The 24,758-nt window shown below is 43.1% G+C and overlaps 2 protein-coding genes across 2 annotated transcripts; both read left to right on the forward strand.

The window, feature by feature from the left end:
- Positions 1 to 93: 93 nt before the first annotated feature.
- Positions 94 to 3,928, forward strand: LOC139832598 (uncharacterized). Its single transcript, XM_071822390.1, has 4 exons — positions 94 to 1,110; positions 1,666 to 1,693; positions 3,648 to 3,790; positions 3,896 to 3,928. The coding sequence occupies exons 1-4, from the start codon at positions 94 to 96 to the stop codon at positions 3,926 to 3,928; spliced, it is 1,221 nt and encodes a 406-aa protein (XP_071678491.1).
- A 12,860-nt stretch (positions 3,929 to 16,788) lies between these two features.
- LOC127309375 (uncharacterized) lies at positions 16,789 to 18,586 on the forward strand. The gene is made up of 8 exons (XM_051340248.2): positions 16,789 to 16,891; positions 16,967 to 17,032; positions 17,124 to 17,178; positions 17,262 to 17,306; positions 17,512 to 17,556; positions 17,758 to 17,832; positions 17,917 to 17,973; positions 18,157 to 18,586. Exons 1-8 carry the CDS (start codon positions 16,845 to 16,847, stop codon positions 18,160 to 18,162), a joined length of 396 nt encoding a protein of 131 aa, XP_051196208.2. The 5' UTR covers positions 16,789 to 16,844; the 3' UTR covers positions 18,163 to 18,586.
- The last annotated feature ends 6,172 nt before the right edge of the window (positions 18,587 to 24,758 follow it).

A 24,758-nucleotide genomic window follows, 5' to 3' on the forward strand; every position in this document is an offset into this window, starting at 1 on the left:
TGGCTTGGTGTGTTTATATATGGCGACCCCTATCACCGTAACACTAGTATGATATGGGATCAAGTAGCCTCTTTTGTCTATGACAATGCTAGCATGCCTGTGATGTGTATGGGGGATATGAATGAGCTTTTGTATGACATGGATAAGAACTCTATAAATATTAACCGTTCACGTATGAATGCCTTCCGCTTGATGATTAAGAATTGTGGTCTTTTTGATCTTGGTTTTAGTGGTCCCGCTTACACTTGGACGAACAAACGATTTACCACCAAACCTGTCTTTGAAAGACTTGATCGTTGTCTTGTCAATGCAGAGTGGTGTGATATTTACCCTGTTTCAAATGTTTATAACATGCCTTTGATTCACTCTCTTAGTGACCATGCTCCTATTTTACTCTCTACTGATGGTCCAGTTCGCAAAACTAAACGTTCCTTCAAATTTGAGAATTGGTGGTTAAAAGAAGAGGACTTCAATACTACTGCTAAAACAGCTTGGGCTAAAACTACTAACCATGCTTTCTCGGTTAGAACTAAACGTCTTGCAGGAGATTTGAGGATTTGGAGAAGAAAGAAGAAACCGCTGCAACAAGAGCTAAATGAGTTTGAAGGGCAAATCAAGCAAATTCAAATGCAGCCTTTGAAGCAACAAAATCAACAACTTGAAGCCAATCTGGTCACAAGGTATGAACAAAATCTCACAAAACTCACAGATTACTATGCTCAGAGAGCCAAGAAGAACTGGCTGAAAGATGGTGACAAAAATACGGCTTTCTTTCATAAAGCGATCACCAAAAGGAAGAGAAGAAACACCATCGTCTCCATCAGGGATGAGAATGACATAACTCAATTCATGCCTGATAAGATTGGAAAAACTTTTGTTAATTATTTCAGACACATCTTTGCTTCTCAGTATACTAACCATGACAGGCCATACTTACAAACCCAGCTCCCGCAAGCCTCCCAAGACTACACATACTCAATACCGGACAAGACAGAGTTATGGGAGATACTGAAAGATATGAAAAGGAATGCATCTCCAGGTCCAGATGGCTTCAACGTTGAGTTCTACTTAGCGACATGGGAGTGGATTGGAGATGATGTCCACATGCTGGTAAGATCTTTCTTCGAAACAGGTATTCTCCCTAACCACATTAATGAAACTCACATTGCTCTCATCCCTAAGAAGCTTGTTCCCCTTGTCCCGGCAGACTATAGACCCATTAGTCTATGCAATGTAGTCTATAAGCTAATTGCTAAATCCCTTGCTAATAGACTCAAACCTCACTTGCCTGACTATATTCATCCTGCTCAACAAGCTTTTATTGAAGGTCGTCGTATAAGCAACAACATTATTATAGCCCAAGAAATTACTCACTCTTTCAGTCTCTCTTCTTGGAAAGAAAAAGCTTTCATGCTAAAAATTGATCTTGCTAAAGCTTTTGATCGCATTGAATGGAATTTCATTGTCCAAGCTCTCGCACGTAAAGGTTTGCATTGTCATTTCATTAATTTAATCCACGCATGTATTTCCTCCCCTACCTTCTCAGTGGTTATTAATGGTCAACCCTTTGCAAAATTCAAAAGCAATAGAGGCATTCGACAAGATTGTCCCCTCTCACCCTATCTTTTTGTCCTTGCAATCAATGAACTATCTATAACTATGCAGGAAGCCATGTCCAATGCAGCTCTTACAGGTATTATTCTTGGATCAAATTGCCCCCCTATCCACTCTCTTCTCTTTGCAGATGATCTTCTTATTTGTGGAAAGGCGGATGTTCAGGAGGCGAATACCATGAAGCAAATTTTACATGATTTCTGTGCTATATCAGGCCAAACACCTAGCTGGACCAAATCCGGAATAATCTTCAGCAAGCATGTGGACCAAGGTACAATTGCATACATTAAACAAATTTTCCCTGTTGCTTTTATAGATCCATCTTTCATTCATCTTGGGCACCCCTTAATTCTGCCTAGCAAAGACAGAGCCTCTGCTTATAGTTTTGTTATTGATAAATTCAAAACCAAGCTTACTACTTATAAGGCTGGTCAGCTTTCTCATGCCGCGAGACTAGCACTTATTCAATCTGTTTTTGCCTCTATCCCTATCTATTATATGTCAAACATCCTTTTCCCCAAAAAATTCATTGCTAAGCTAACTGCAATCATTAGAGTTTTTTGGTGGACTGGGATAAGAGAGGACAAGACTAGCAGAGCCCTTTGTCTCAGAGCTTGGAAAGACATCTGCTCGCCAAAAAAAGAAGGAGGTCTAGGTATAAAAAATCTCCAAGCTGTCAATCAAGGTCTCATTTTAATGGCTGCTTGGCGCATAGCTCAAGATCCAGATGACTTCCTTCACAGAGTGCTCAAAGCCAAATACTTCTATGACTCATCTATTTGGCGCCCAAATTCAAATGTCCCAAAGTCGGCCTTCTGGGCATCCATTCTAAAAATCCTTCCTATCCTTAAGGCCCACTCCTTCTACCAAATTACTCAAGGCAATATTTCCCTCTGGAGTTCCCCCTGGTGCCAAGATTGGACCAAAATCTATGACAATCTTATAATCCAGCACCCCTCCTACACTTATCCAGCTAAGGTTAGAGATCTTTGGCTTCACAACCAAAAATCTTGGAATGAACAGCTCATTGATACTCTCTTCCATCAACAGATGGCTCAGTGCATGAAGCAAACACCCATAATTTGCTCAGAGGACCAAGACATTCTCTGCTGGAAACTAACGTCTAACGGAAAATGTAATTCGAAGAGTGCATATTATGCTTGCCTCCAAAACTTGCAGGAACTTGGAGAACCGCAACCAAGGCAAATTTCGACAGATACTACTAATCTCTTGAGGGAGGTATGGAAATCGAAGGACATTCTGCCGAGAGTGCAAACCTTTGCTTGGCGATTTCTGCGCAAAGCCATCCCAACAGGAGCGAGACTAGGTAAATATTCCAAACACATTAGTAGGTACTGCTGCAGGTGCGGTTTGGAAGAAGATGATAACCATCTCTTTTTCACCTGTGGTTTTGTCAAAGCTGCTTGGTTTAGCTACCCTTGGTTCATCAGAACGGAGATGGTGATTCAGAATTCCTCGTCCTTAGCTCAAACTCTTTTGAACATTCTCAACTTGCCTCACCCTCATGCCACCTTACAAAATGTGCTAACCTTTATGTGGTGCATTTGGAAATCCAGGAATGACTATTTGTTTGACAGGAAAAAAGGGGAACCATATCAAATAAACATCAATGCGCAAGCCTTACGGAACAACCTGGAACTTGCTTCAATACAGGATACATCAACAACAATTGCGACAAAGAGGACTCAAATAAACCAACATAGTGAGCAACCACCACAGGGGCATACAATTGCAACGGACTTCTACATCACAGGGCCAAAAATATTTTCAGACGCATCAACAAAGGGGAAAGGTTCTGTGCTTGCAGGTAACACAGGAATTGGAATATTCATCCAATTTGAACAAGAAGGCATCGAATATACCATCCAAATACAAGCTACAACAGGAAGCGCCAACTCTGTCATCGAAGCTGAAGCCAAGGCAATGTTGCTCGCTTCATACGTCGCAGAAGTGCTCAAGATCAATACTCCAACTATGATGACAGACAATGCTCTACACGAAAGTCATTGCAGGTGGAAACGTAAAATCAGATTGCATCCACTGGAGTAGCAGGGAAACTCTAGCTAAAATCCTCACCTCCACTGCTAAAATACAGGCCAAGGTGTACCATGTTAAGAGAGATATCAATGGTGTAGCCCATAACTGTGCTCATCAGGTGCTTAGAAATACTCTAAGATCACCTATCTTAAGTTGTGCTTCTTCAGCTCATGCAACTCCTCTATGTCCTGTTATCTCAGTTCTTAGAAACTCTGAATGGCAGGATTTTGTACTCCATGATGTATACTGCTGTTGAGCTGAGGAATGAAAGTTTTGGCGCCTCCGGCGCCTCACCGTGTTCAAAAAAAAAAAAAAAAACATAACTAGTAACATCACACATCTCAAGACATTTTGATGACATGGCATGCTAATAAATGAAGAAAGAGAGTGAGGTGGTAACTAGCTATGTTACCATAACATCACACATCTCAAGGCAAGATGAGTCTACAACATAATAAATGATACAATACATGACACCACATATAGTTACTACCCACTATGAAGGTAGTAACCTAGACTAGTAACATGACATATGTTACTAGTCTAAGTTACTCCCCACTATGACCAGCCTTAGGGCATCTCCACCCGGGCCACCCAAAGCGTGCCCGCGCGTCCGAATGGATCCAACCGGGCGAAAACGCGGCCCAATGCGGGGACGTATCCCTAAAACGGATGGCCGCGGCGTCCGGGACGACCCAAACCCGGCCCAAATCTGGGGCGAGTTTGCGTGGCCGCGGACGCCGAATGGTGGTCGCTCGCGTCCGTCCCTTGTCCGCCCATGGCCCGCGTGTCATAGAAATAGAAACTTTTTTTCATTCAAAGGAACCATTACATTTTTTTTAGCCTACTACTTCTATCCTAATAAGTACGGGGCCGGCGGCCTCGCCGGCGACTCCTCGCCGACTCGTCGTCGGGGTCGTGGATTTCACTCGACGCGGGCGGCCTGTACGCGTGAGGATTCCGCTCCAGCTTACGAGCTGGGTGGCGCGGCGGAGGCCTTCATCCTCCTCCTTTCCGCCCGCGCGCCTCGGGCGCGCTCGCGCTCCGCCTCCTGCGGTGGCACCATCCGCTTTCTGCATAGCTCCAGCTCCTGCAGGGCGGCGCGTTCCACAGCGGTGCGCGCCTCCAGGCGGACGACGCGGCCGGCGGCCTGGGCCTCGTGGTTCTCGTTCCGCCGGCGCATGCGTTCTTGTCGGCCGCGCTCCGCCGACGCAGCAGCCTCCCGGGCGCGCCGCTCGGGCGAGGGCATCTGGATGAGGTGGCGGGCTGCTCGCATAGCGAGCAGCTCGGTCTTCTGGTCGAGGAGGTCGCCTTATCGGCGGCGGCCGGCCCGGCAGGTGGTCTCGTGCTCCTTCGTCACGCGCGTGAGGTCGGCGAGACGCTCCTCGATGGCGGCGTTGATGTTCGCCAGCGCGAGGTCCTCCTCGTCGACGGGCTCCTCGTCCGCGGCGGCCGCCCCCTCCTCCGCGGCCTCGTACCAGCCGTCCGCGGTCTCGTGCCAGCCGTCCGCGGCCGCCTCCACCATCTCCGCGTCCCCTCCCCTCTTCGCCGCCGCCTCGGCAGCGACGCGGAGCGCCTCGTCGTCGGCGACCCACCGCGAGTCCGCGCGCTCCTCCTCCTCCGTCCGCGGGAACCTAGCCCGGGCGGCGAGGGAGAGCTTGGCCCACGTGGCCTGCAGGGTGCGCGGCATGGCGATAGAGAGGGCGCCAGAGAAGGTGGAGGGGGAGAGGACGGCGGAGCGGGTGTGATGCGGTCTGTGAGACCGCCGCCGTCTTTTATAGCCGGCGGCCTGGCAGGAAACTTGGGCGTGAGCGCACGCCAATGGCATTTTCGCGCGCGCGGGAACCTTGGCGCGCGCGGGAACTTTCCCGCGCGTTCCACCGTCCACCATTGCTGTCCCGTCGAGGCCTTCCATGGCGCAGCACCGCGCAAGGAAGACGAACCACGTGGCATCTTTTTGGGTCGCCGCGTTGGGCGCAGCGTGCGACCCAAACGGACACGCGGGCCGCTGTCCGGGTGTCCGCTCGGCCACCCAAACGGCCCAAAACGGACGGCCCAGCGCGTCCGTTTGAGTCACCCGGTTGCCCTTACTTACTCGTTTTTGACTCGTGGACACGTTCGATTTTAAGGGTCGAATTTCCTCATGATTCATGCTCATGGAGGTGAAGATGAGAGAAACTAAAAAGGGGACCCGCCCGCCATCACACGTCGAGGTGGCAGGCATTGTCACGCCTCCCCATCCACAAGCCGGAGCCACGAATGCCACCGTGGGGCGGTGGCTTTGCCTTCTGGACCCCCAAAGCAGGATCACGCACCGTCGTGCGGGCATCTCTCCTGACGGTGCCCCAGGGAGGCGAAGGCACCGATGCCGCCACCGAAGAAGGACAAGGAGCAGGTGCGGTCGTGCCTAGTGAACTACCGTATGTCGTCGGCTCTACGCGACTCCAGTTACGCAGAGAACGAGCCGGGCCTCAACGTTGTCGGCATGGCAGGCTAGCCGCTGGGGCACAATCACTATTGATGATGATGAGTCCAGCAGCAGTCTCTTTGCCTTCGACTACGACGATGATTTAGGCACGGATGGCGTTGAGATCGACTCGAGCGCCTTCGGTCGGTGCTACATCTAGGGTTTAGGTGTAATTTTATTCATATTCCTTTCAAATTCATAGAACATACCCTAAAATTTGGATGAAATTTCCTTGTTTCGATTAAATTCATGCTTCTTTGGATGGAGACAAAACAATGAAGGCATTATTGTGGCTATTGGGAGCGCCGCTCGAGACGCTCCGACGACTCATTGGTGTTTGTCTTCTCCGATGGCAACATGTTGGTGCTAGGGATATTTTTTAGAAAGAGGCAGATACAAACACACACGCATCCACACATATGAAAGCACGCAAACCTTACTCATATAAGCACCACCTTACTCATTGAGCACCTCTAATATATTAAGCCACAAATCTTGACATTGATGAAATTATCAGAGAGGCCTGGCTGTTGATTGGCACGTCACGTGCCACCGAAAAGTATCATCAATTAAATCCTAAAATAAGTCAAGGTAAATATGATGAACAATGCCAAATCTGGTTCTAATAATAAATGAAGTAGGGTTATTTGATTCACATAGTTCTAGAAACACATGATGAAATTAAGCCACAAATCTTGACATTGATGAAATTATCAGAGGCCTCGCTATTTGCAGTAAGTAAATATAACATGATGATTTTATCAGTGTAAAAGAAAGGAACGAGGTCCACAGTTCACTAGAGGTGTCTCTCCATAAAGATAAATAGCATGCTGGGTGAATAAATTACAGCTAGGCAATTGACATAATAAAGACCATACATGACAAGATGATTACTATGAGATTCGTTTGGGCATTACAACATAATACATAGACTATAATCCAACTGCGTCTATGACTAATAATCCACCTTCAGGTTATCGTTTGAACCCCTTCCAGTATTAAGTTGCAAGCAACAGATTATCGCATTAAGCAATGTGTATAAAGTAAACAATAGAATTATCCTTATACAAAACATTAGTATTTTCTCCCTAGTAGCAACAACACATCTACAATCTTGAAAGTTATTGTCACTTTTCCAGAAAACTAGAGGCATGATCCCAGTATCGAGTATAAATACTTTCTCTTGGAGTCACAAGCATTTACAGTATCTACTAGCAACAGAGAGCATGCAAGATCACACATAACATATGACAGGTATATAATCGATCTCAACATAGTATTCAATATTCATCGGATCCCAGCAAACACAACATGTAGCATTACATAAATATGATCTTGATTATGATAGGCAGCTCACAAGATCTAAACATGAGGCACAAATTGAACAAGACAGCCATCTAGCTACTGCTATGGACCCGTAGTCCAGGAATGAACTACTCACACATCACTTCGGAAGCGGGCATGACGATGTAGAGGCCTCCAGTGATGATCTCCCTCTCCGGCAGGGTGCCGGGAAGAGGTTCAGAACACTCCCGAGTTAGGGTCGGCGATGGCGGCCGCGATGGAACTTTTCGTGGATGGAAGCTCGGGTGTTTAGGTTTTTCCCGAGATCGTGAATAAATAGGCGGAAGGTCGAGCTCGGTGGATGCCTGGGGGGCCCACACCGCCCCATGGCGCGGCCAAGGGTGGGCCCGCTCCATGGCATGGTGTGACAGCCCCGTGGCGCCTCTCCGTGTCTCCTCTGGACTCTATCTTCGTTACGGTAAAGTATGAACTACGGCTTTTATTTCGTCCAATTCCGAGAATATTTCATGTACAACTTTTCTGAAATACAAAACAATAGAAAACAGGGAACTAGCACTATGGCATCTTGTCAATAGGTTAGTTCTGAAAAATATATAAAAGTGCAACGAAGTGTAAGCAAAACATATATAAACTGGTGTATAACAAGCATGAAGTATCAAAAATTATAGATACGTTTGCAACGTATCAACATCCCAAGCTTAATTCCTGCTCGTCCTCGAGTAGGTAAGTGGTAATAAAATAATTTTTGAGGTGACATGAAGCCAACACAATCTTGGTCAAGTTATTGTAAAAGCATTGTGAGCTGGTATCAAAATACTCTAAACATAGACATGATATATATAATTCTAGCAATAGAACTTAGCAACTATGTTACAACATGAAAAGTAACTCAAACAAAGGATCATGAATAATTGTGGACTAAAAACAACTGTTTGTTTCTGAGCATAGAGAAAACATGGCAAAGTGGTACTCAGCTTGTCCTTTATGAAGTAGCAAAACATAAATGCTAGGACACCTTTAAAGTTCAAAGGGTGACTAGATACAAGTAATTTGAGAATAAGCAATATCATAATCATGAATCAATCAATAATAAATTTTGGGACTATGCACATTATACTCAGAATGACAACTATGCTCTCTTAATTGGTGCATAAAGCAAGAGATGAAGACTCAATCATAAAAGTAAGAGAAAAGTCCTTCACGGAAGGAAGCAAGATTAACAAGTTTTATAAACCTCCAAAAAGTATGGTACTCATTAGTTTTGACCTCTCATTGCCCTTATCATAAGCATCTTGAATGGTTAAAGTTAATGTGAGGGCAAATATGAGTTATATGCTTGACAAATCACAAGTTGAAAATATCGTGCCCCTTGAATACGAGTACCTAAACCTCATGCTACTCAACTTAGGTCTTAAATAAGTTCTTGTCATTGTAAGCATACATGTATCATTGAGAACGCGAACGGGGTACCTCCCGCCCCATGATATAGGAGCATTCTCATACCAAAATGACAAGACAAACAGACAATGAGCATCTCAGCAATCCTTTTATTTACTATGAGCATAGCTTTTTATTGAAGATGCTTCATAGAATGCTCACTATGGTTCGCTGTAAATTTCCACCATGAATGATGCATGGCTTAAGTTGATCACCCATGTGTTTCTCTAACACATATACAAACTCCATGAACTTACAAGTTTCCATTTTTCACACCGCTAGGCATCCATAAACAAAAGATCATGATATCAAATAAATAGGAATATGTGCAATGTTGAAAGAGTGCCCCATGAAAGCATGGTTATGCTAACTCCCAACTCGTAATTTGCAAGCATATAATCTTCATAAGATAGTTACAATGGTTCAGGTTTATTAAGTACTAGAAATTAATGTGCCATCAAGTTTGTGAGAGCTTCACTAACTATTTTTCTCATGCTAAGATTTAATTTGGAAGATAGATAAAAACATGATGAATATACTTGGAATAGCAATGATGCTACTAGGTAGAGATGGTGGACACAACTGGCAACTTTGGATTTTGGTATTGGATGCACGATTGAAGCTCATACTCAGTACATGCGAAGGTTAGCAAAAGACTGGGAGCGACCAACTAAGAGAGCAATAATGGCTATAATCGTGCATAGCACCAAAATATTATTAATCAAAGCATAAAGTGATATTATAAGTCAAAAACTAAATGATCATAGAGGCTTTAGTTGACTGGTTTGTAGTCATAACATGATGTAAACATGTGCCAAGTCAACCCAATAAAACATCAAAGGAGAATACCACAATATTATGCTTTGTATGATGGAAACAAAATATGATTCTTTCAATGAAACATTATGCACTCTTAGCTATTTGAGACAAGTCATGCTACAACAATAACTACTAAGCATAAAAGAAGAATAACATCCAACATAACATGCCAAAGTTCATGGCACAGTCTAGACAAGCTTCCTTTTGCATCACTATAAGCATGAAACATTTTACTCGTCTCCAACACCAATCAACTTATTTGAAACAATTCTCATAGATAATAACCAATAAAGACCAGAGAGCTAATATACCTTAATAAAGAAAATTAACAAGCTCTTGACAAAATAAGAATGGAAAACCAAGAGCTAATTAAACACAGTACTAGCAAACTAGAACACTCGCAAAACAATAAGAGCGAAAACTAGAGTGTTCTATGAAATTAAAAATATAGTGTCTAGAAAGATGACCTGATGCTTTGTTGATGAATAGGGGATGCCCAAGCTTTGACGCTTGTACCTCTTGGATATTTCTTGCGGTGACATGGGCATCCCCAAGTTTGAGCTTTTGTCAATTCTTCATCTCATTACATCATTCATCTCTCCCTACACTTGAAAATTTCCTTCATATAAAACTTCGCAATTCTTATTAGCAGCATTAGTGCAATCAAAATAAAAAATCCACTTGGGTTCAGTTCTAACATATATCAAACATCTAATAAAGAATTAGCTAGTGTAGCAACTTCTTAAAAAAGATCTTTCCCCCAAAAGAACTCAAAAAGAAAGTGATTAAGAGGCAAATGCAAATAGTGGCAGAAATCTATCAAAACAGAACAACAGGTAAAGATCGATTTTTTTTGAAAATCTTATGTTGCTCAGATCGAAAAGTGTTCAACTAATGAAAGTTAGATAACAACCTGGGGCATATGCTCAAAAAATTGCAGCTCAAAATTACGTTCTGGATGGGCATACGAATTTAATTGTGACAACACAGAATCTGTTTCACAACAACAACTTCCCCAAATCTTACTTTCTTCCTATTAAAGGCTATTCTTGGCACAAAATGAAATAAAAAAGACAAGGAGAGGTTACTACAGATGTAATAACTTCCAAGACTCAACAAAAGAAAATTACGGAAATAAAACATGGGTTATCTCCCAAGAGTGCTTTTCTTTAACGCCTTTCAGCTAGGCGCAGTAAAAGAGATAGCATCAAGTATTATCATGTGAAGAAGAATCAACATCAATGCTAGAAGTCTTTTCAACAAGAATTTATATTTTATCAATATAAGTTTTAGAAGACCCTCTCTCAACATTTTTGGGTTCACTACTTTCATCAAATGGGTTTTCAGGAACAATCCAATCAAAATTCTTTTTCAAAGCTTCATGCATTCCTACAAGTTTGAAAGGTATTGGTATTTTGATTTCCTCCCTATTGTCAGGTCTGGATTTGTCTAACTTTTCAAGTGTACGAATAACATCTACACATGATCCTAGCATCTTAAACCGATCAAAGAATTTCCTATCTTCTATAAAAACATCTCTAAATTCTTTAAGCAAAGTTTCTAGGATAAAATATCTGTTTTCATCATCTTACACTTCATAAAGTTTAAGAAACATTTGCTGCATTATGGGGTTAAGGCTAACAAATCTAGCCTCTAACATTTAAACTAAATAAGCTGCAACAGTTTCATAATTAGGAGCAAGTTCTACCAGAAATTTATCCTTAATATCTTTATGCTTACTAACATGATTAAAGAATTCTTCAATGTTATCTCTCCCAACTATAGAACCATTACCTATTCATAGGTCCTTCAGATCGTACTTAGGGATCAATATCATGAGCTAAAAATAAAACAACAAAATAACAACTACTCCCTCCTTCCCAAAATGTAAGACGTCTAAGAACTGGTCAAAAGTCAAACTTTACTAACTTTGACCAAATATTTAGAAAAATATATTTACATCTACAATATCGAATGGACATATTAAGAAAACATATTTTATTGTGAATCTATTCATGTTGATTCAGTACTCTAAATGTTTATATTTTTGTGTATAAATTTGGTCAAACTTAAAGAAATTTTAGTGTGTGTTTTTGATATAATGAAGCAAACAAGACAAAGTAAAATAAACTAACCAAAACAATAACAAAGTAAAGAGATTGGAGATGAGAGACTCCCCTTTCAGAAATCCTCTTTCTCCCCGGCAATGGCGCTAGAAAAAGAGCTTGATGAGCGCAGATTGCACACCGTTGGGGAACCCCGAGAGGAAGGTATGATGAGCACAGTAGCAAGTTTTCCCTGAGTAAGAAACCAATGTTTAAACGATCAGTAGGAGAAATGCGTGACTTATGAAGGTGTTGCTAGCTGACTTGTGGCAGGACGCACTACCGACGTTAGCAACAACGTGGAACCTGCACACAACACAACCAAAATACTTTGCCCCAACTTACAATGAGGTTGTCAATCTCACTGATTTTGCTGAAAATAAAGGATTAAATGTATAGTGTGGAAAGATATATTTGTTTGCAGTGAAATAAAAGAGAACAGTTTTTGCAGTAAGTAAACAAAACAAGATGATTTTATCAGTGTAAAAGAAAGGACCAGGGTCCAGAGTTCACTAGAGGTGTATCTCCATAAAGATAAATAGCATGTTGGGTGAACAAATTACAGCTGGGCAATTGACAGAATAAAGACCATACATGACAAGATGATTACTATGAGATTCGTTTGGGCATTACAACATAATACATAGTCCGTAATCCAACTCTATGATTAATAATCCACCTTCAGGTTATCGTCCGAACCCCTTCCAGTATTAAGTTGCAAGCAACAGATTATCGTATTAAGCAATGTGTGTAAAGTAAACAATAAAATTATCCTTAGAAAAAACATTGGTGTTTTCTCCCTAGTAGCAACATCACATCTACAATCTTAGAACTTATTGTCACTCTTCCAGAAAACTAGAGGCATGAACCCACTATCGAGCATAAATACTCCCTCTTGGAGTCACAAGCATTTACTTGGCCAGAGTATCTACTAGCAACGGAGAGCATGCAAGATCACACATAACATATGACAGGTATATAATCGATCTCAACATAGTAATCAATATTCATCGGATCCCAGCAAACACAATATGTAGTATTAGATAAATATGATCTTGATCATGATAGGCAGCTCACAAGATCTAAACATGAGGCACAAATTGAAGAAGACAACCATCTAGCTACTGCTATGGACCCGTAGTCCAGGGATGAACTACTCACGCATCACTTCGGAGGCGGGCATGGCGATGTAGAGGCCTCAAGTGATGATCTCCCTCTCCGGCAGGGTGCCGGGAAGAGCTTCAGAACCCTCCCGAGTTAGGGTCGGCGATGGCGGCCGCGATAGAACTTTTCGTGGATGGAGCCTCGGGTGTTTATGTTTTTCCCGAGATCGTGAATAAATAGGCGGAAGGTCGAGCTCGGTGGATGCCTGGGGGGCCCATACCGCCCCATGGCGTGGCCAAGGGTGGGCCCGCTCTATGGCATGGTGTGGCCGCCCTGTGGCGCCTCCCCGTCTCTCCTCTGGACTCCGTCTTCGTTACGGTAAAATATGAACTTCGGCTTTTGTTTCGTCCAATTTCGAGAATATTTCCTGTACAACTTTTCTAAAATACAAAACAGAAGAAAACAGGGAACTGACACAGTGGCACCTTATCAATAGGTTAGTGCCGAAAAATGTATAAAGGTGCAACGAAGTGTAAGCAAAACATATATATATTGGTGTAAAACAAGCATGGAGTATAAAAAAGTATAGATACGTTTGCAACGTATCAGTCGACCATAAAAAATATCGATTTTTCACGAAACTCGATGGACACATATATATTATGGAGATTTACATGTAGAATTTTTTATCAAAATTTTTTGACACTTCGAAATATGTTTTATGGTAAAGGGAGCATATGCACCCAGGAGCTTAATTGAATTTCCGCTGCATATATGCGTATTTTGACAAAACTTAGTCATTAGTTTCAGAAAAGGAGAATATAAATCAAAGCTATTTTTAAAAATAATACTCCTTTTTATTATTTCAAAAATAATACACGATTTAGAACATTTCAAAAATAATATGATCTCGGCATGGTCCACATTGATAGGTAGCTATCGGCTTTGCCGATGCTGATAAGTACTTATTGGCCTAATAGGTTTCGAGAATGGGTGAGTAGCTGGCATGCTACCACCCATAAGTACTTATCAGGGTGGGCAAGTCAAGGCCGTATTATTTTGTAATTTTTTTAAAAGTGTATTATTTCTGAAATCTAATAAAAATATATTATTTAAAAAATAGCGAAATCAAACAACCACCTTAGATAAAATTCCTAGGGATTTGAATCCTCTAAATTATTGTAAAAATTGAGTAAAAAGGACCATACGAGTTCCTGCCATGAGATAATACTTTGCCCATCAGCAATTCATGCGCTTCCAACAGCTCATGAAAACACGGGTCAGGACCACAGAAAGGAGGCGATTGTTGAGGCACATCTAAAACCCATCTAGGGTTTTGTCCCTCTCGTCGGCGACACTGCCAGTCTGCTCCGTCTCTGTTGGCCTTGTGGCCTTGGAGGCGTGGCGGACTACGGCCTCTCGTCGGCGGGAAGGTTTCAGTTCTTCGTTTAGTTGTTTTCAATGTCTTCTTTAGGATGGTGAGGCGGTGGCTACATCCTAAAGTTAGAATAAGGTCCTCCCCGTCCTATCCTCTCTCCGGTGGTGCGTCTAGCTTCGGCGGAGGGCGCGTGCAGTCGTGTGTCCCGCGGATCTCCTGGGATCCGGTCGGTTTTCGCGCGTGTTCGTTGGTGTGGTTTCAGGCAAGCCTCTTTCGATCTACGGTTCTCATCATTGGTGACCGTTGTTGCTCTGGTGTGCTGGTCCTTCGGGAGCCTTAGCACGACGATTTTTCGTCTATCTACTACAACAAGCTCTACTACGACAAGCTTTACCTGGCTCCGGTAATGGAGGGGTGAGGATGGCGACGCACCTTCAGCTCGCGCTAGTGTTTGTAGTCGTCGCTAGGTGATCCAGTGACATACTTGTATTTTTTATTACTTTTCAGTCTCTTTGTACTACTGTTAATGATTATTAATAGATTGGTGGAATTTTCGCAAAAAAACAGCTGATGAAATGTTTGCATTCTATACAGGAATTACTAGCAATGCTCCCGGAATCCTAAGCACTTCGTATGAAAATTCATGTCAACAAAATTGGGCCTAACCCATGGACACCCAGCCCATATATATGTCAGTTACGTGGGTTTAATGAATCCCGTCCCCACCCGGCAAATCCTATACACCGACTAGGTCGGTCCCTACCGCGCGCCGCACACCCCCCGCGCGTGGTATGGGCCGGCTTGGTCGGCCCAGTTCGCCTCTTTTTTTCTGTTTTCTCTTTCTCTTTCTTTCTTTTCTTTTCCTTTTTCTTTTCTTTTCCTTTTCTTTTTTATTTTCTGTTCCTTTTTGTTTTTTTTTTGTTTTGTTTCTTTTTTGTTTATATTTATTTTTGGTCAAATTTGAAAATACTTCAAATTCAGAAAAAATTCAAAATTGAAAACTGTTCAAAATTTAAAAAATGTTCAAATTTTAAAAACGTTCAAATTTTAAATCCGTTTAAATATAAAAAATGTTCAAATCTAAAATCCGTTCAAATTTGAAAATTGTTCAAATACAAAAAATTGTTCAAATTTGAAATCCGTTCAAATTTAAAAAATGTTCAAATACAAAAATATTCAAATTATAAAAGCGTTCAAATTTGAAATCCGTTCAAATATATAAAGCGTTCAAATTTGGAAAAATGTTCAAATTCGAAAAAATATTCAAATTTCGAAAAAAATTAAATCAAAATCTGAACATTTTTAAAATTTCCAAAATTTTGAATCTGAACAGATTTTGAAAAAAAATTCTCCGAAATATATTTTTTAAAAGTTAGATATTAAAAAAGAAAAATATTAACAAAAAAGAAACAGCAAAAAAAAACGTACCTACTACTAATGGGCCATGCCCAACCAACCGACGCGCATTGGGGTGTGCTGGCGTACACGCTCGACCAAGGTCGGTGTACAGCAGCCCCCCACCACATCCCCACCCCCACCCCCACCGAGAGCCCCTAGCGGTGGCCAGGCCACCCGGCACCCCCAACGAAATGCAGCAGGGGCTCGTATACCAGTACCGGTCCTAATACTCCGGCCATTAGCACAACTGCACAAGGCCATTAAGCGAACAGACCATGTTATCTGATGGGCCAAACCCAAAGCAATTAGGAAATGCCCGAAGGCCACAACTCCACGTACGTGCTAGGATAGCTGCCTACGAAACCCATCTACTCGATCTGTCGATCGTATTCTCCTCCTTACTCGATGCCCAGCCGCACAGGCTTTCTAGGTTGAGCATCGCAGTCGCCATGACACACTTGGCCGGCCGTACAGAACTCGAGGGTCGCCGCATCAGTTATTAGCGAAATTGTTGCGTACATTTCTCTGTCAAATTGTCGACGACAACTAAGACCTAGCGCACATCACGCCGCCACGCCCTTTTCCTAGCCTGATCACTGCAAGGTATTGTTGTATATATAAGTATTGCAAATACTTTCTATGTCCTAGTTTATTTTGCTAGTTATAGTAGTTTACTCATTATTTTGTCCCAGTAGAGCTGCTTGTCATGAAGAAGAATACACTGCCAATTAGTAATTTTTTCAAGCTAGTTGGTTTGAGCTCCAACTGTACTGCTGAAAATGCTAGTCTACAATGAATTAACATTACAAAGTAGATGCTTTTTATGTGGCCATTGACCAACTGCAACCATAGATCAAGCTTTTTCAGAAATGAAGTTTATCAAGACAGTTCCGAAATAAAATGGGTGGCGACTTTCTTCGACATTACATGGTTGTATACATTGGAAAAAAAATAGCTGCAAACATCAACATTGATGAGATTATTGACTTGTTTGATAGGCCCCGTCGTAGTTCTAAATTCAAAGTAGTAGACATAAGAATTGATATTTTTCGTGTTCTACCTATTTTATGGTCATTGTCTTCTTCGCCCCCCCCCCCCCATGCTCAAATCCTGGATCCGCCCCTGCCTAGATCGCTCGCGCCGGCTCCGGGTATCCACCATGAAGGTCGAGGGCAAGGTCGGGATCTCCAATAAGGATGAGAGCAGGTAAGATCTACTCGCCTCTAGTCAGCGAGCAGGAATCTCAGCGACTGTCTACGTACCGGTTCACTTTTGTCACAGGCTCAAGGTCGTCGTTGGCGGCGGCAAGCACAAGAAGAACGCGCGGGACGCCTGGAACGCCTTCATGTGAGCCCTCACTCTCTTCTCAGTCAATTTTGTGCCTTTTTTTTGGCTGGAACGCTAGGGTTTAATAGTTGTATTTCATTTCATTTTGAAGGTTTGAGTTCAGAACGGTGTACCGAACGCAGCACCCTAATGCGAGCTCAGCCGATGTGAGCCATCTCACGGCTTAGTTTTTTTTTTTTGGCTCATGTGTGTATATCTTATTTTCCTTCCTTCATTGTTCCTTGTTCAGGTGATGAGCGCTGGAAGGGAGGAGTGGAGAAATATGGCTGAAGATGTGAGTACTTATTTGCAGTGCACTGTGATTTTTTCTACTGTATTAAATTTGCTTCGAGATTATAAAAAAAACATCTGAATATGTAGATGGAATATGCGTAAACATCGATTATTGCCTCCAAGGAACAGCACGTACACATACTTGCCATTGGTAATTGTTGATGTGCATTCTATCATGTATTGAAGCAAATCTGTTCCTTCTTTAGGTGATGAGGGATACACAAGAGGAGTGGAGAAATGTAACTGAAGAAGTGAGTACTTAATTGCAGTGCATGAACTATATTTTTCCTCGACGTGCTAAATTTGCTAGAAGATTATAGATTACACATGAATATCGAGATTAAATCTTTGTAAACATCCATTGTGTATCCTAGGAACCCCACAAGGTACACATGCTTGCCTTGGGTAATTATTGATGTGTATTCTATTGTTTGTTCAATTAAATCTGTTAGAAGGCACCGTATCATGGGGGAAAGGCTGTGAAGAAGAATCCCGATCATGATGGGTCCAAAGCCACAACTGACAAGGTAATAGCGGCATCATGGTAGGTACATGTTCAGTTATAGTCTTTCAATGTTCTAAGCATTTGTTTGAATCTCTGGTTCCTTCAGGGTTCAAAGAAGGCTGTCAATAAGGGGCCTGAGAAGACAAGAGCTACATTTAGAGAGGTAATAGCGGCATCATGTTGCATTCTAAGTTATAGCGTTTTCATAGTTCTAGGTATTAATTTGATTATCTGGGGCTGAGATCACCAAAAACTAGGTCTGATGAGATAATATTTGCGGGTGCATGCTCAGTTATATTAGTGGTCTAGAAGTTCAAGGTATTGATTAAACTCTCTGGTTGAGCAGGGTTAATTATATTAATAGGATTGGCCTCCGTAGATTTCTTTTATCAAGGAGGTCCGTACCTGAGGTCCACAGGAGGGGTCAACCCATGAAGTACTATTTACCCAGCATGCATACTACGGGCATGAGGTGATCTGGTGTAGAATCAAGCATATTTTGTTTATGGTTTCTATTTGAAGGCTTGTTAGATTTTCCTAGGAATTGTTATTTATAAGTTCGCGATTGCAATTCCTGGAACCGAATAACTGAGTAATGATGTATCCAACCATCAGATGATGTCCATGCCTGTATTATTATCTTTGTATCTTTCATGTCAGGAAGTTTGATGTCTTCGATCTCCTCGTAATGTGGTAGGATACAAAAATATGAATGGTGCTGCTCTTTTGTAGCTTGGATTTATTTAAGTTGTTATATAAGGTATATATTTTCTGCATCTGAGTTTGAGTTTGATAAGTCTAGATAGAGGTCCATTGGCATTTCAGCTTTTGTTCTCCTTTCAGTACCTCTTGGTTCAGAATAGTACGAATGAACCAGACCCAGCGGATATCTTTGCTTGCTTTTGTTGCAGATCATTTATAAGATCAATTCGGACTGGGTCTTGGTCGTTTACAACATGCAGTTCAAAAAAACTATCAGTAGAGTATTCATATGTCAATAGAAACTGACTCCTCAGACTTTGGTAACTCCAACTTCAACCTATTTCTTTCATCAGTACAAATTGCGACCCGGATCTCTTGAATATATCGATTCCAGCCAACAATGACACTATGACTTCAATTCGATTGGTTAGGTATCAAGACATTCCCCACATGATTATTAGGCTAGAGCCTTTGTTCTTGCTTGCAAGATCCATAAAAGGTCTATAGATTTTCTATTTCTAGTTTGGTATTAGAATGCATAGAGAACAAAAACATAGAGGACATGCACCCTCCTTGTTCGTTCCTTTACTTGGGAATAAGTGTGTGAATGGCAATTTACTTTCCTACTTTTTACTTGAGGCAGTTTGGGAATTATAGGAAGGCCAATGCTCTCCCAATAATTCAGGTCAAATGAGACAGTTGGGCGTAAGGATCACATTGAAGGGGTGTTTGTTTGGGGTTTTTTTTTTCCAGCTTTCCAGAAGCAAAAGCCAGCAAATTCAAATAAACGGGTGGCCTTGAGAGATAGCTTTGGACGGATTTAGGTTAGGTGGCGGATCACGAGATCCCTCTACCCCGGTGATGGAGATCTAGTCGACGACGAGTTAGCGGCGAAGGGGTCACCGGTGAACACCGAGCCTTGACTTCGTTCTTGGTGGATGATGACAGCGTCTATTGGCGTCGTTCCCTTGCGAAGGCATCATCTTTGCTGGCCTCTCCATTCGCTCTCGCCGAGTAGGGGACTTGCGGCTGTCGGTGAAAACCGTGCCATGATTGGCGGGCGATGGCGGCGTTAAGCGTCGCTTCCTTCTTGAAGGCATCGTCGTCGCAGTCCGCGGGTACTCACTCGTGCTGCTCCGGGGGAAACCCTAGATCCAGCCAGGATCGGACGATGAAGGCGCACTCTGCGTCGTGTTACCTCCTGAGGTATCGTTTTTGGAGTAGTGGCTAGATGGGGGTGGTTTTTGGTGGAGTGGTGTTCTTCTACCATGTTGTCGTCGATGTTTCTCGGCGGCGTGGAGCTGCGGGGTATTGAAGACGGGCGAGGTTTGTTGGACGCGTGCAGGATGGTGGAGCTGTTTGGTGCTATGGTGACATCTACGGCGGGCCTGGCATGGTCAATGCGTTGATCTCGCTTGGAGATGGGTTCGAGATAGATGGCGGTGGCGAACTCTGTGTAGTGGGCAATGGCGCACCCACAGGATTTTGCTTCTTGGATGATGTGTGTTGGTGTACCGTCAGGGAGTATGGCCTTGTTCATGGTCTCCCCTTCATCATAGGTATAGCGAGTTGTCGCTAAGAAGGTGGCTTCGAGTTGATCTTTGTATTCCCCTTGTAAGGCATTGCGAATAATTTAATAAAGAAGAAAGCTGTGTGCATCCTTTGGATGCAGAGGCTGGGGCTATGCTCCTTGATCGAAAAAAAATTGAGAAATAGCTTTGCCAAAACCAAAGCACCTAATAGGCAAAGAGTCTGGCGTCGTGTTTGATGTTTGTCTTTGTGCTAGCTAACTAGCGCAGATGATTTGATGGATATACACACAAGGAACGGTGTAAATCTGGTATTAGACTATCCTAACCAAATATGATTTTCCATAAACTGATTCGTGGTCGAAAATTAAGTAAAACTTGTATATGTTTCATATAGTAACCAAAAATAGTAACGTTTTCAGAGTTGTGGGTATTCCAGACAATTCATCTGTCATAGTAAAACTGCCTGCCAAACTGCCAAACACTGAAATTCAAAACAACAGCTTTTCTGCGCAGCAGCTTTTCCTGCACTGCAGCTTTCCTAGCTAACCAGCCACAACCCAAACAAACGGGCCCTGAGTAGGGTATGGGCAAGGTATACAAATAACATATCCATACCCGTATAATCACTGGATATAAACTTCCACCCATACACATGCCCACGGGTATAAAACTTTGCACATACCTATACCAGGCAGGTACCCATACCTATTGGGTACCCGACGGAAAGATCAAATAGTATACAAGCTATTTAGATTTTACACTTATCAATAGAAAAATTATTAAAAATATGAATTGTCTCAACTCAATAATAGATAGTTGAGTAAATAACAATTATCAAAATGTAGAAATTACATTCTCATATTCTAACTCATAAGTCAACAAAAGTAGACATGTCACATAAAAAATGATGGTAAACGGGTAGAATATGTTTATGCTCGCAGGTACAAGGCAATACCCGTGCCTTACCCTGACTTAGCGGATAGGGTACAGATACTATTCGTGAGTATGAAAGCGTGTCCATAGACTACCATGCTAGTGCGGTACCCGCAGGGTACTTCGCAAGTAAAATTGCCACGGTCCAAAATTAGAACGCACGCAGTGAAACTGGCACTGTGCATCACTTTTTCGCCCTTCCGACAGGGGACTTTCCTCATCAAAGGCTATGGTAGAAGTTGTGCGGATCGGAGGACTGATGGTGACACTCTCTGATCCACTACACGAGGTCAACGAGGAAATCACCCAGCATATGTGTATGTGAGCCGAGACGGCAGCGAATCAATGGTTATTTCTGATGGTGGAAACTTTGGACCATGCGAGTTTTGTGGATATGGCGGTGACACTTCGGGTCATTTGGCATGCGCGCCATCGGTTGCTTCATGATGGCGAGAAACAAATCCTCCCCTCTACTTTCAACTTCGCCAGGCGACTCCTCGACGAGTTATCTCAGACTCCTCCGCCAAATGTGCAGCAAAAGAAATCCGTGACTCTCATAGCCACCAACAGAATTTTGTATTTCCGTAAATCTTATAGCCGACAGAAAAAGATTCATCGATTAAAATGATTGGCTATTACTCCCTTCGTTTAGAAATGTAAGATGTTGAAGCATTTTGTTTGGTTCAACCACTTTAGTTTGTATCTAGTTTATTTTTATATGTAAATTCACACTAAAACATTTCACACTGATACATAAAGGAAGAGGGAGTGTAAAATCCTTACATGGTCCGTAGGTAATGATGACAAAAATGATTTGGTCATTTTAACATGTGAGTGCACGTGGTTTAAGACGATAGTTTGACCATTATTTTGATCAGTAGATTATGAAAATTATATATCACAAAAACTATATAATTAAAAATATTTTTTAAATATGAATCTAATGATATAGCTTTTGTAGACATATAATTCATACTTCGTTAATCAAACTAATGGTTAAAGTTTGTCTTCAACTGTATGTAGGCGTCTGTTAAACTTTACCGAAGAGAGTAGCTAACATAGGTCTGTTTCACCCAATCACATGAAAAAAAAATACCCCAAATTCATGCATGATTACAAAATCTTAAACTGTAAGCTTACTTAGATGCAACCATTAAGAGACAGTACATTGGTTAGACGTCTCTTAAAATACACTACTACTCCCTCTCTCACAGTTTATAAGGCACGCACGTACCCCTAGGTTGCAAATTTGATCAAGTTAGCATTAGTTATATGTTATAAAAATTATATGATTAGAAAGTTCAGATGTTCTATTTTCTAATGATATAATTTTTGTACTATATAATTTAAATTATATAGGTTAAATTGATGACCTAGGGGTATGCACGCGCCTAATAAACTGTGAAGGAGGGAGTACCTAGGAACACAGGTATTTTCCACCAGAAGGCTCTCACCCCTCCTAGGGGCGGGTCGGACGAAACCCAAGACGCCACCGCCCCCACCCCTTCTGACGTGGGCATTATCCTTCGGGTAACTGTTATTGCCCTATCCTGTACGACTCAACTTGAGGCCCATGAAGACACCCGATGGCAAGGTGTGCCACTACATCGGTGCCGAAGAAGATTCCTTGAAGAACAAGGCGAAGAGACGAAGAATACAAGAAAAGTTTAGAACTAGGGTCCTTTGTAACCTAGTCATACCGGACAGATCTCTCGAGACCTGGCTCCCTATATAAGGGCCAGGAGAGGGGCTGCCGAGGGACACAATCAATCTTAGCAATTTTAGCCACCATAAGTCCAGAGCTAGGTCCCCGTAGTACTTAGCCTCTCGACGAGATCACAGCCGAAACCTTCGGCACCCCATTGTAACCCGATATACTTATAATCAAGATCAGACAGGCAGGACGTAAGGGTTTTACCTCATTAGGGCCCCGAACCTGGGTAAATCGCTTTCCCCGCTTGTTTGATAACCGATGTCTCGTGTCAGCCTACAGGATTCCATCTACCCTAAGCCCCAAACGGAGGGCATTGCCGAAGAGTACCCTCGACAATTGGCGCCGTCTGTGGGAACCTTGTTGGCACAAGATCCGTCGTCGGAAGATCCAGCCATGTCGTCGGCAGCCTCGTCGACGCCGTCATCATCATCAAGCTTGGGGAGCCCGATCCGATTCGGCTACTATGAGTTCACCCCGCACATCGACTCTTCTCGCTCGACTTTCTCGGGTCTACAAGGAAACATGGATATGACGTTCGGGAGCGTCCACTGCAACGTCAACGCGGAAGGAGTTCTTCGCTTGCTGGAACCGTTCGCCTCCAGATCAGCAAGGAAATCGCCCCCACCGGCCGCAGGATCGATCATGTCATCATCAATCGATCTTTCGGCTGGCCTGACAGACTCGATGAATTCATCTTCGCCATCAACTCCTCGCTCGACGTCTTCGATGTCGGTTGGATCCGATAACCCCGTACTATTAGAGATGACCTCGTACTACTGCCTGAACTGCGACACCAGGCACGGGTTGGGATCGAGTGACACGCCGTTCATCTGAAGTGCCCGATATTCGTCGGGAGAGGAAAACTTCGACAGCGTTATCAAGGAGTTTACCTGGAAAGCGGCGCGTCACCAAGTCTATGCCGCCAATAACGCAGGAAACGCAACAAACGGAGGAGGTGGAGATCACACCCCTCGCTCCAGCAGACGACACAACTTTGAAAACAGTGCCAGTAACAACAACAACGATTACCCCATCGCGGAGGAAGAATGGGCAGCAGCACGGGCAACCGTACTTAATAACACACCGCTTCCCGCCGGAACTTCGGTTGGAACCCTCAATGCTTATCGCTCCATCCTGGAGAAAAATCGGGAGCAACTATCGAATGAGCAGGCCACCCTCGAGAGACGTCTGTTCGCGGCAGATCAATCTAGTGAACGACGAAGGGGCTCGCGAGGAAGCGCATCCCGAAGCAGCCAAGGTGCAGGAAAGCACCGATCAAGGCTATCCAGACTTTCGGAAGACGATGCTAGAGAAATAACGTCAAACCTATCCAAGTCCTTCATGACTACGGACACTGCGGGTATGTTAAGGCCAAAAACCATTGAGGGAGCAACTGCCAACCTCGCGGCGTACCTCATCAACCAGCGACCCGAAGGTTCTATGGCTCAAGCTCATCGGGGCGCCCTGGAAAGCCTCGCAATCTTGGGAGACAATCTGGTTCCACGAAAGGAAAAGACCACGCTCCAAGCCAGCGGCTCGAAGCACCATTCAAGAGACGCCCGAGACGAAATTACCGTAAGTACAATCAACAAAGCCAGGCGACGGCGAGCCGCAAGGGAGGAGTACGATAGCGACACCTCAGAAGAAAGCCAGGAGTACGACGGCGAGATGAGGGGAGCTGATTGCTTAAGCTACAAGATCCGTGAGACAGTGCCACCCAAGAGGTTCAAACCTACTCCTACTGATGCCGCTAAGTATGATGGACAGCAGGAGCCGAGGTCTTGGATAGATGATTACTTGCAGACTGTGATCCTGCACAAAGGAAATCAGATAGCAGCAATGCAGTGCTTGCAAATTTACCTGAAAGATTCGGCACGGGCCTGGTTGAGAGGCCTGCTGATACGTCCCAAACGTATCTATAATTTCTTATGTTCCATGCTACTTTTATGATGATACTCACATGTTTTATATACATTATATGTCATATTTATGCATTTTCCGGCACTAACCTATTGACGAGATGCCGAAGAGCCAGTTGTTGTTTTCTGCTGTTTTTGGTTTCAGAAA

Source organism: Lolium perenne, chromosome 6 (genome assembly GCF_019359855.2).
Source record: "Lolium perenne isolate Kyuss_39 chromosome 6, Kyuss_2.0, whole genome shotgun sequence".
NCBI classification, from domain to species: domain Eukaryota; kingdom Viridiplantae; phylum Streptophyta; class Magnoliopsida; order Poales; family Poaceae; genus Lolium; species Lolium perenne.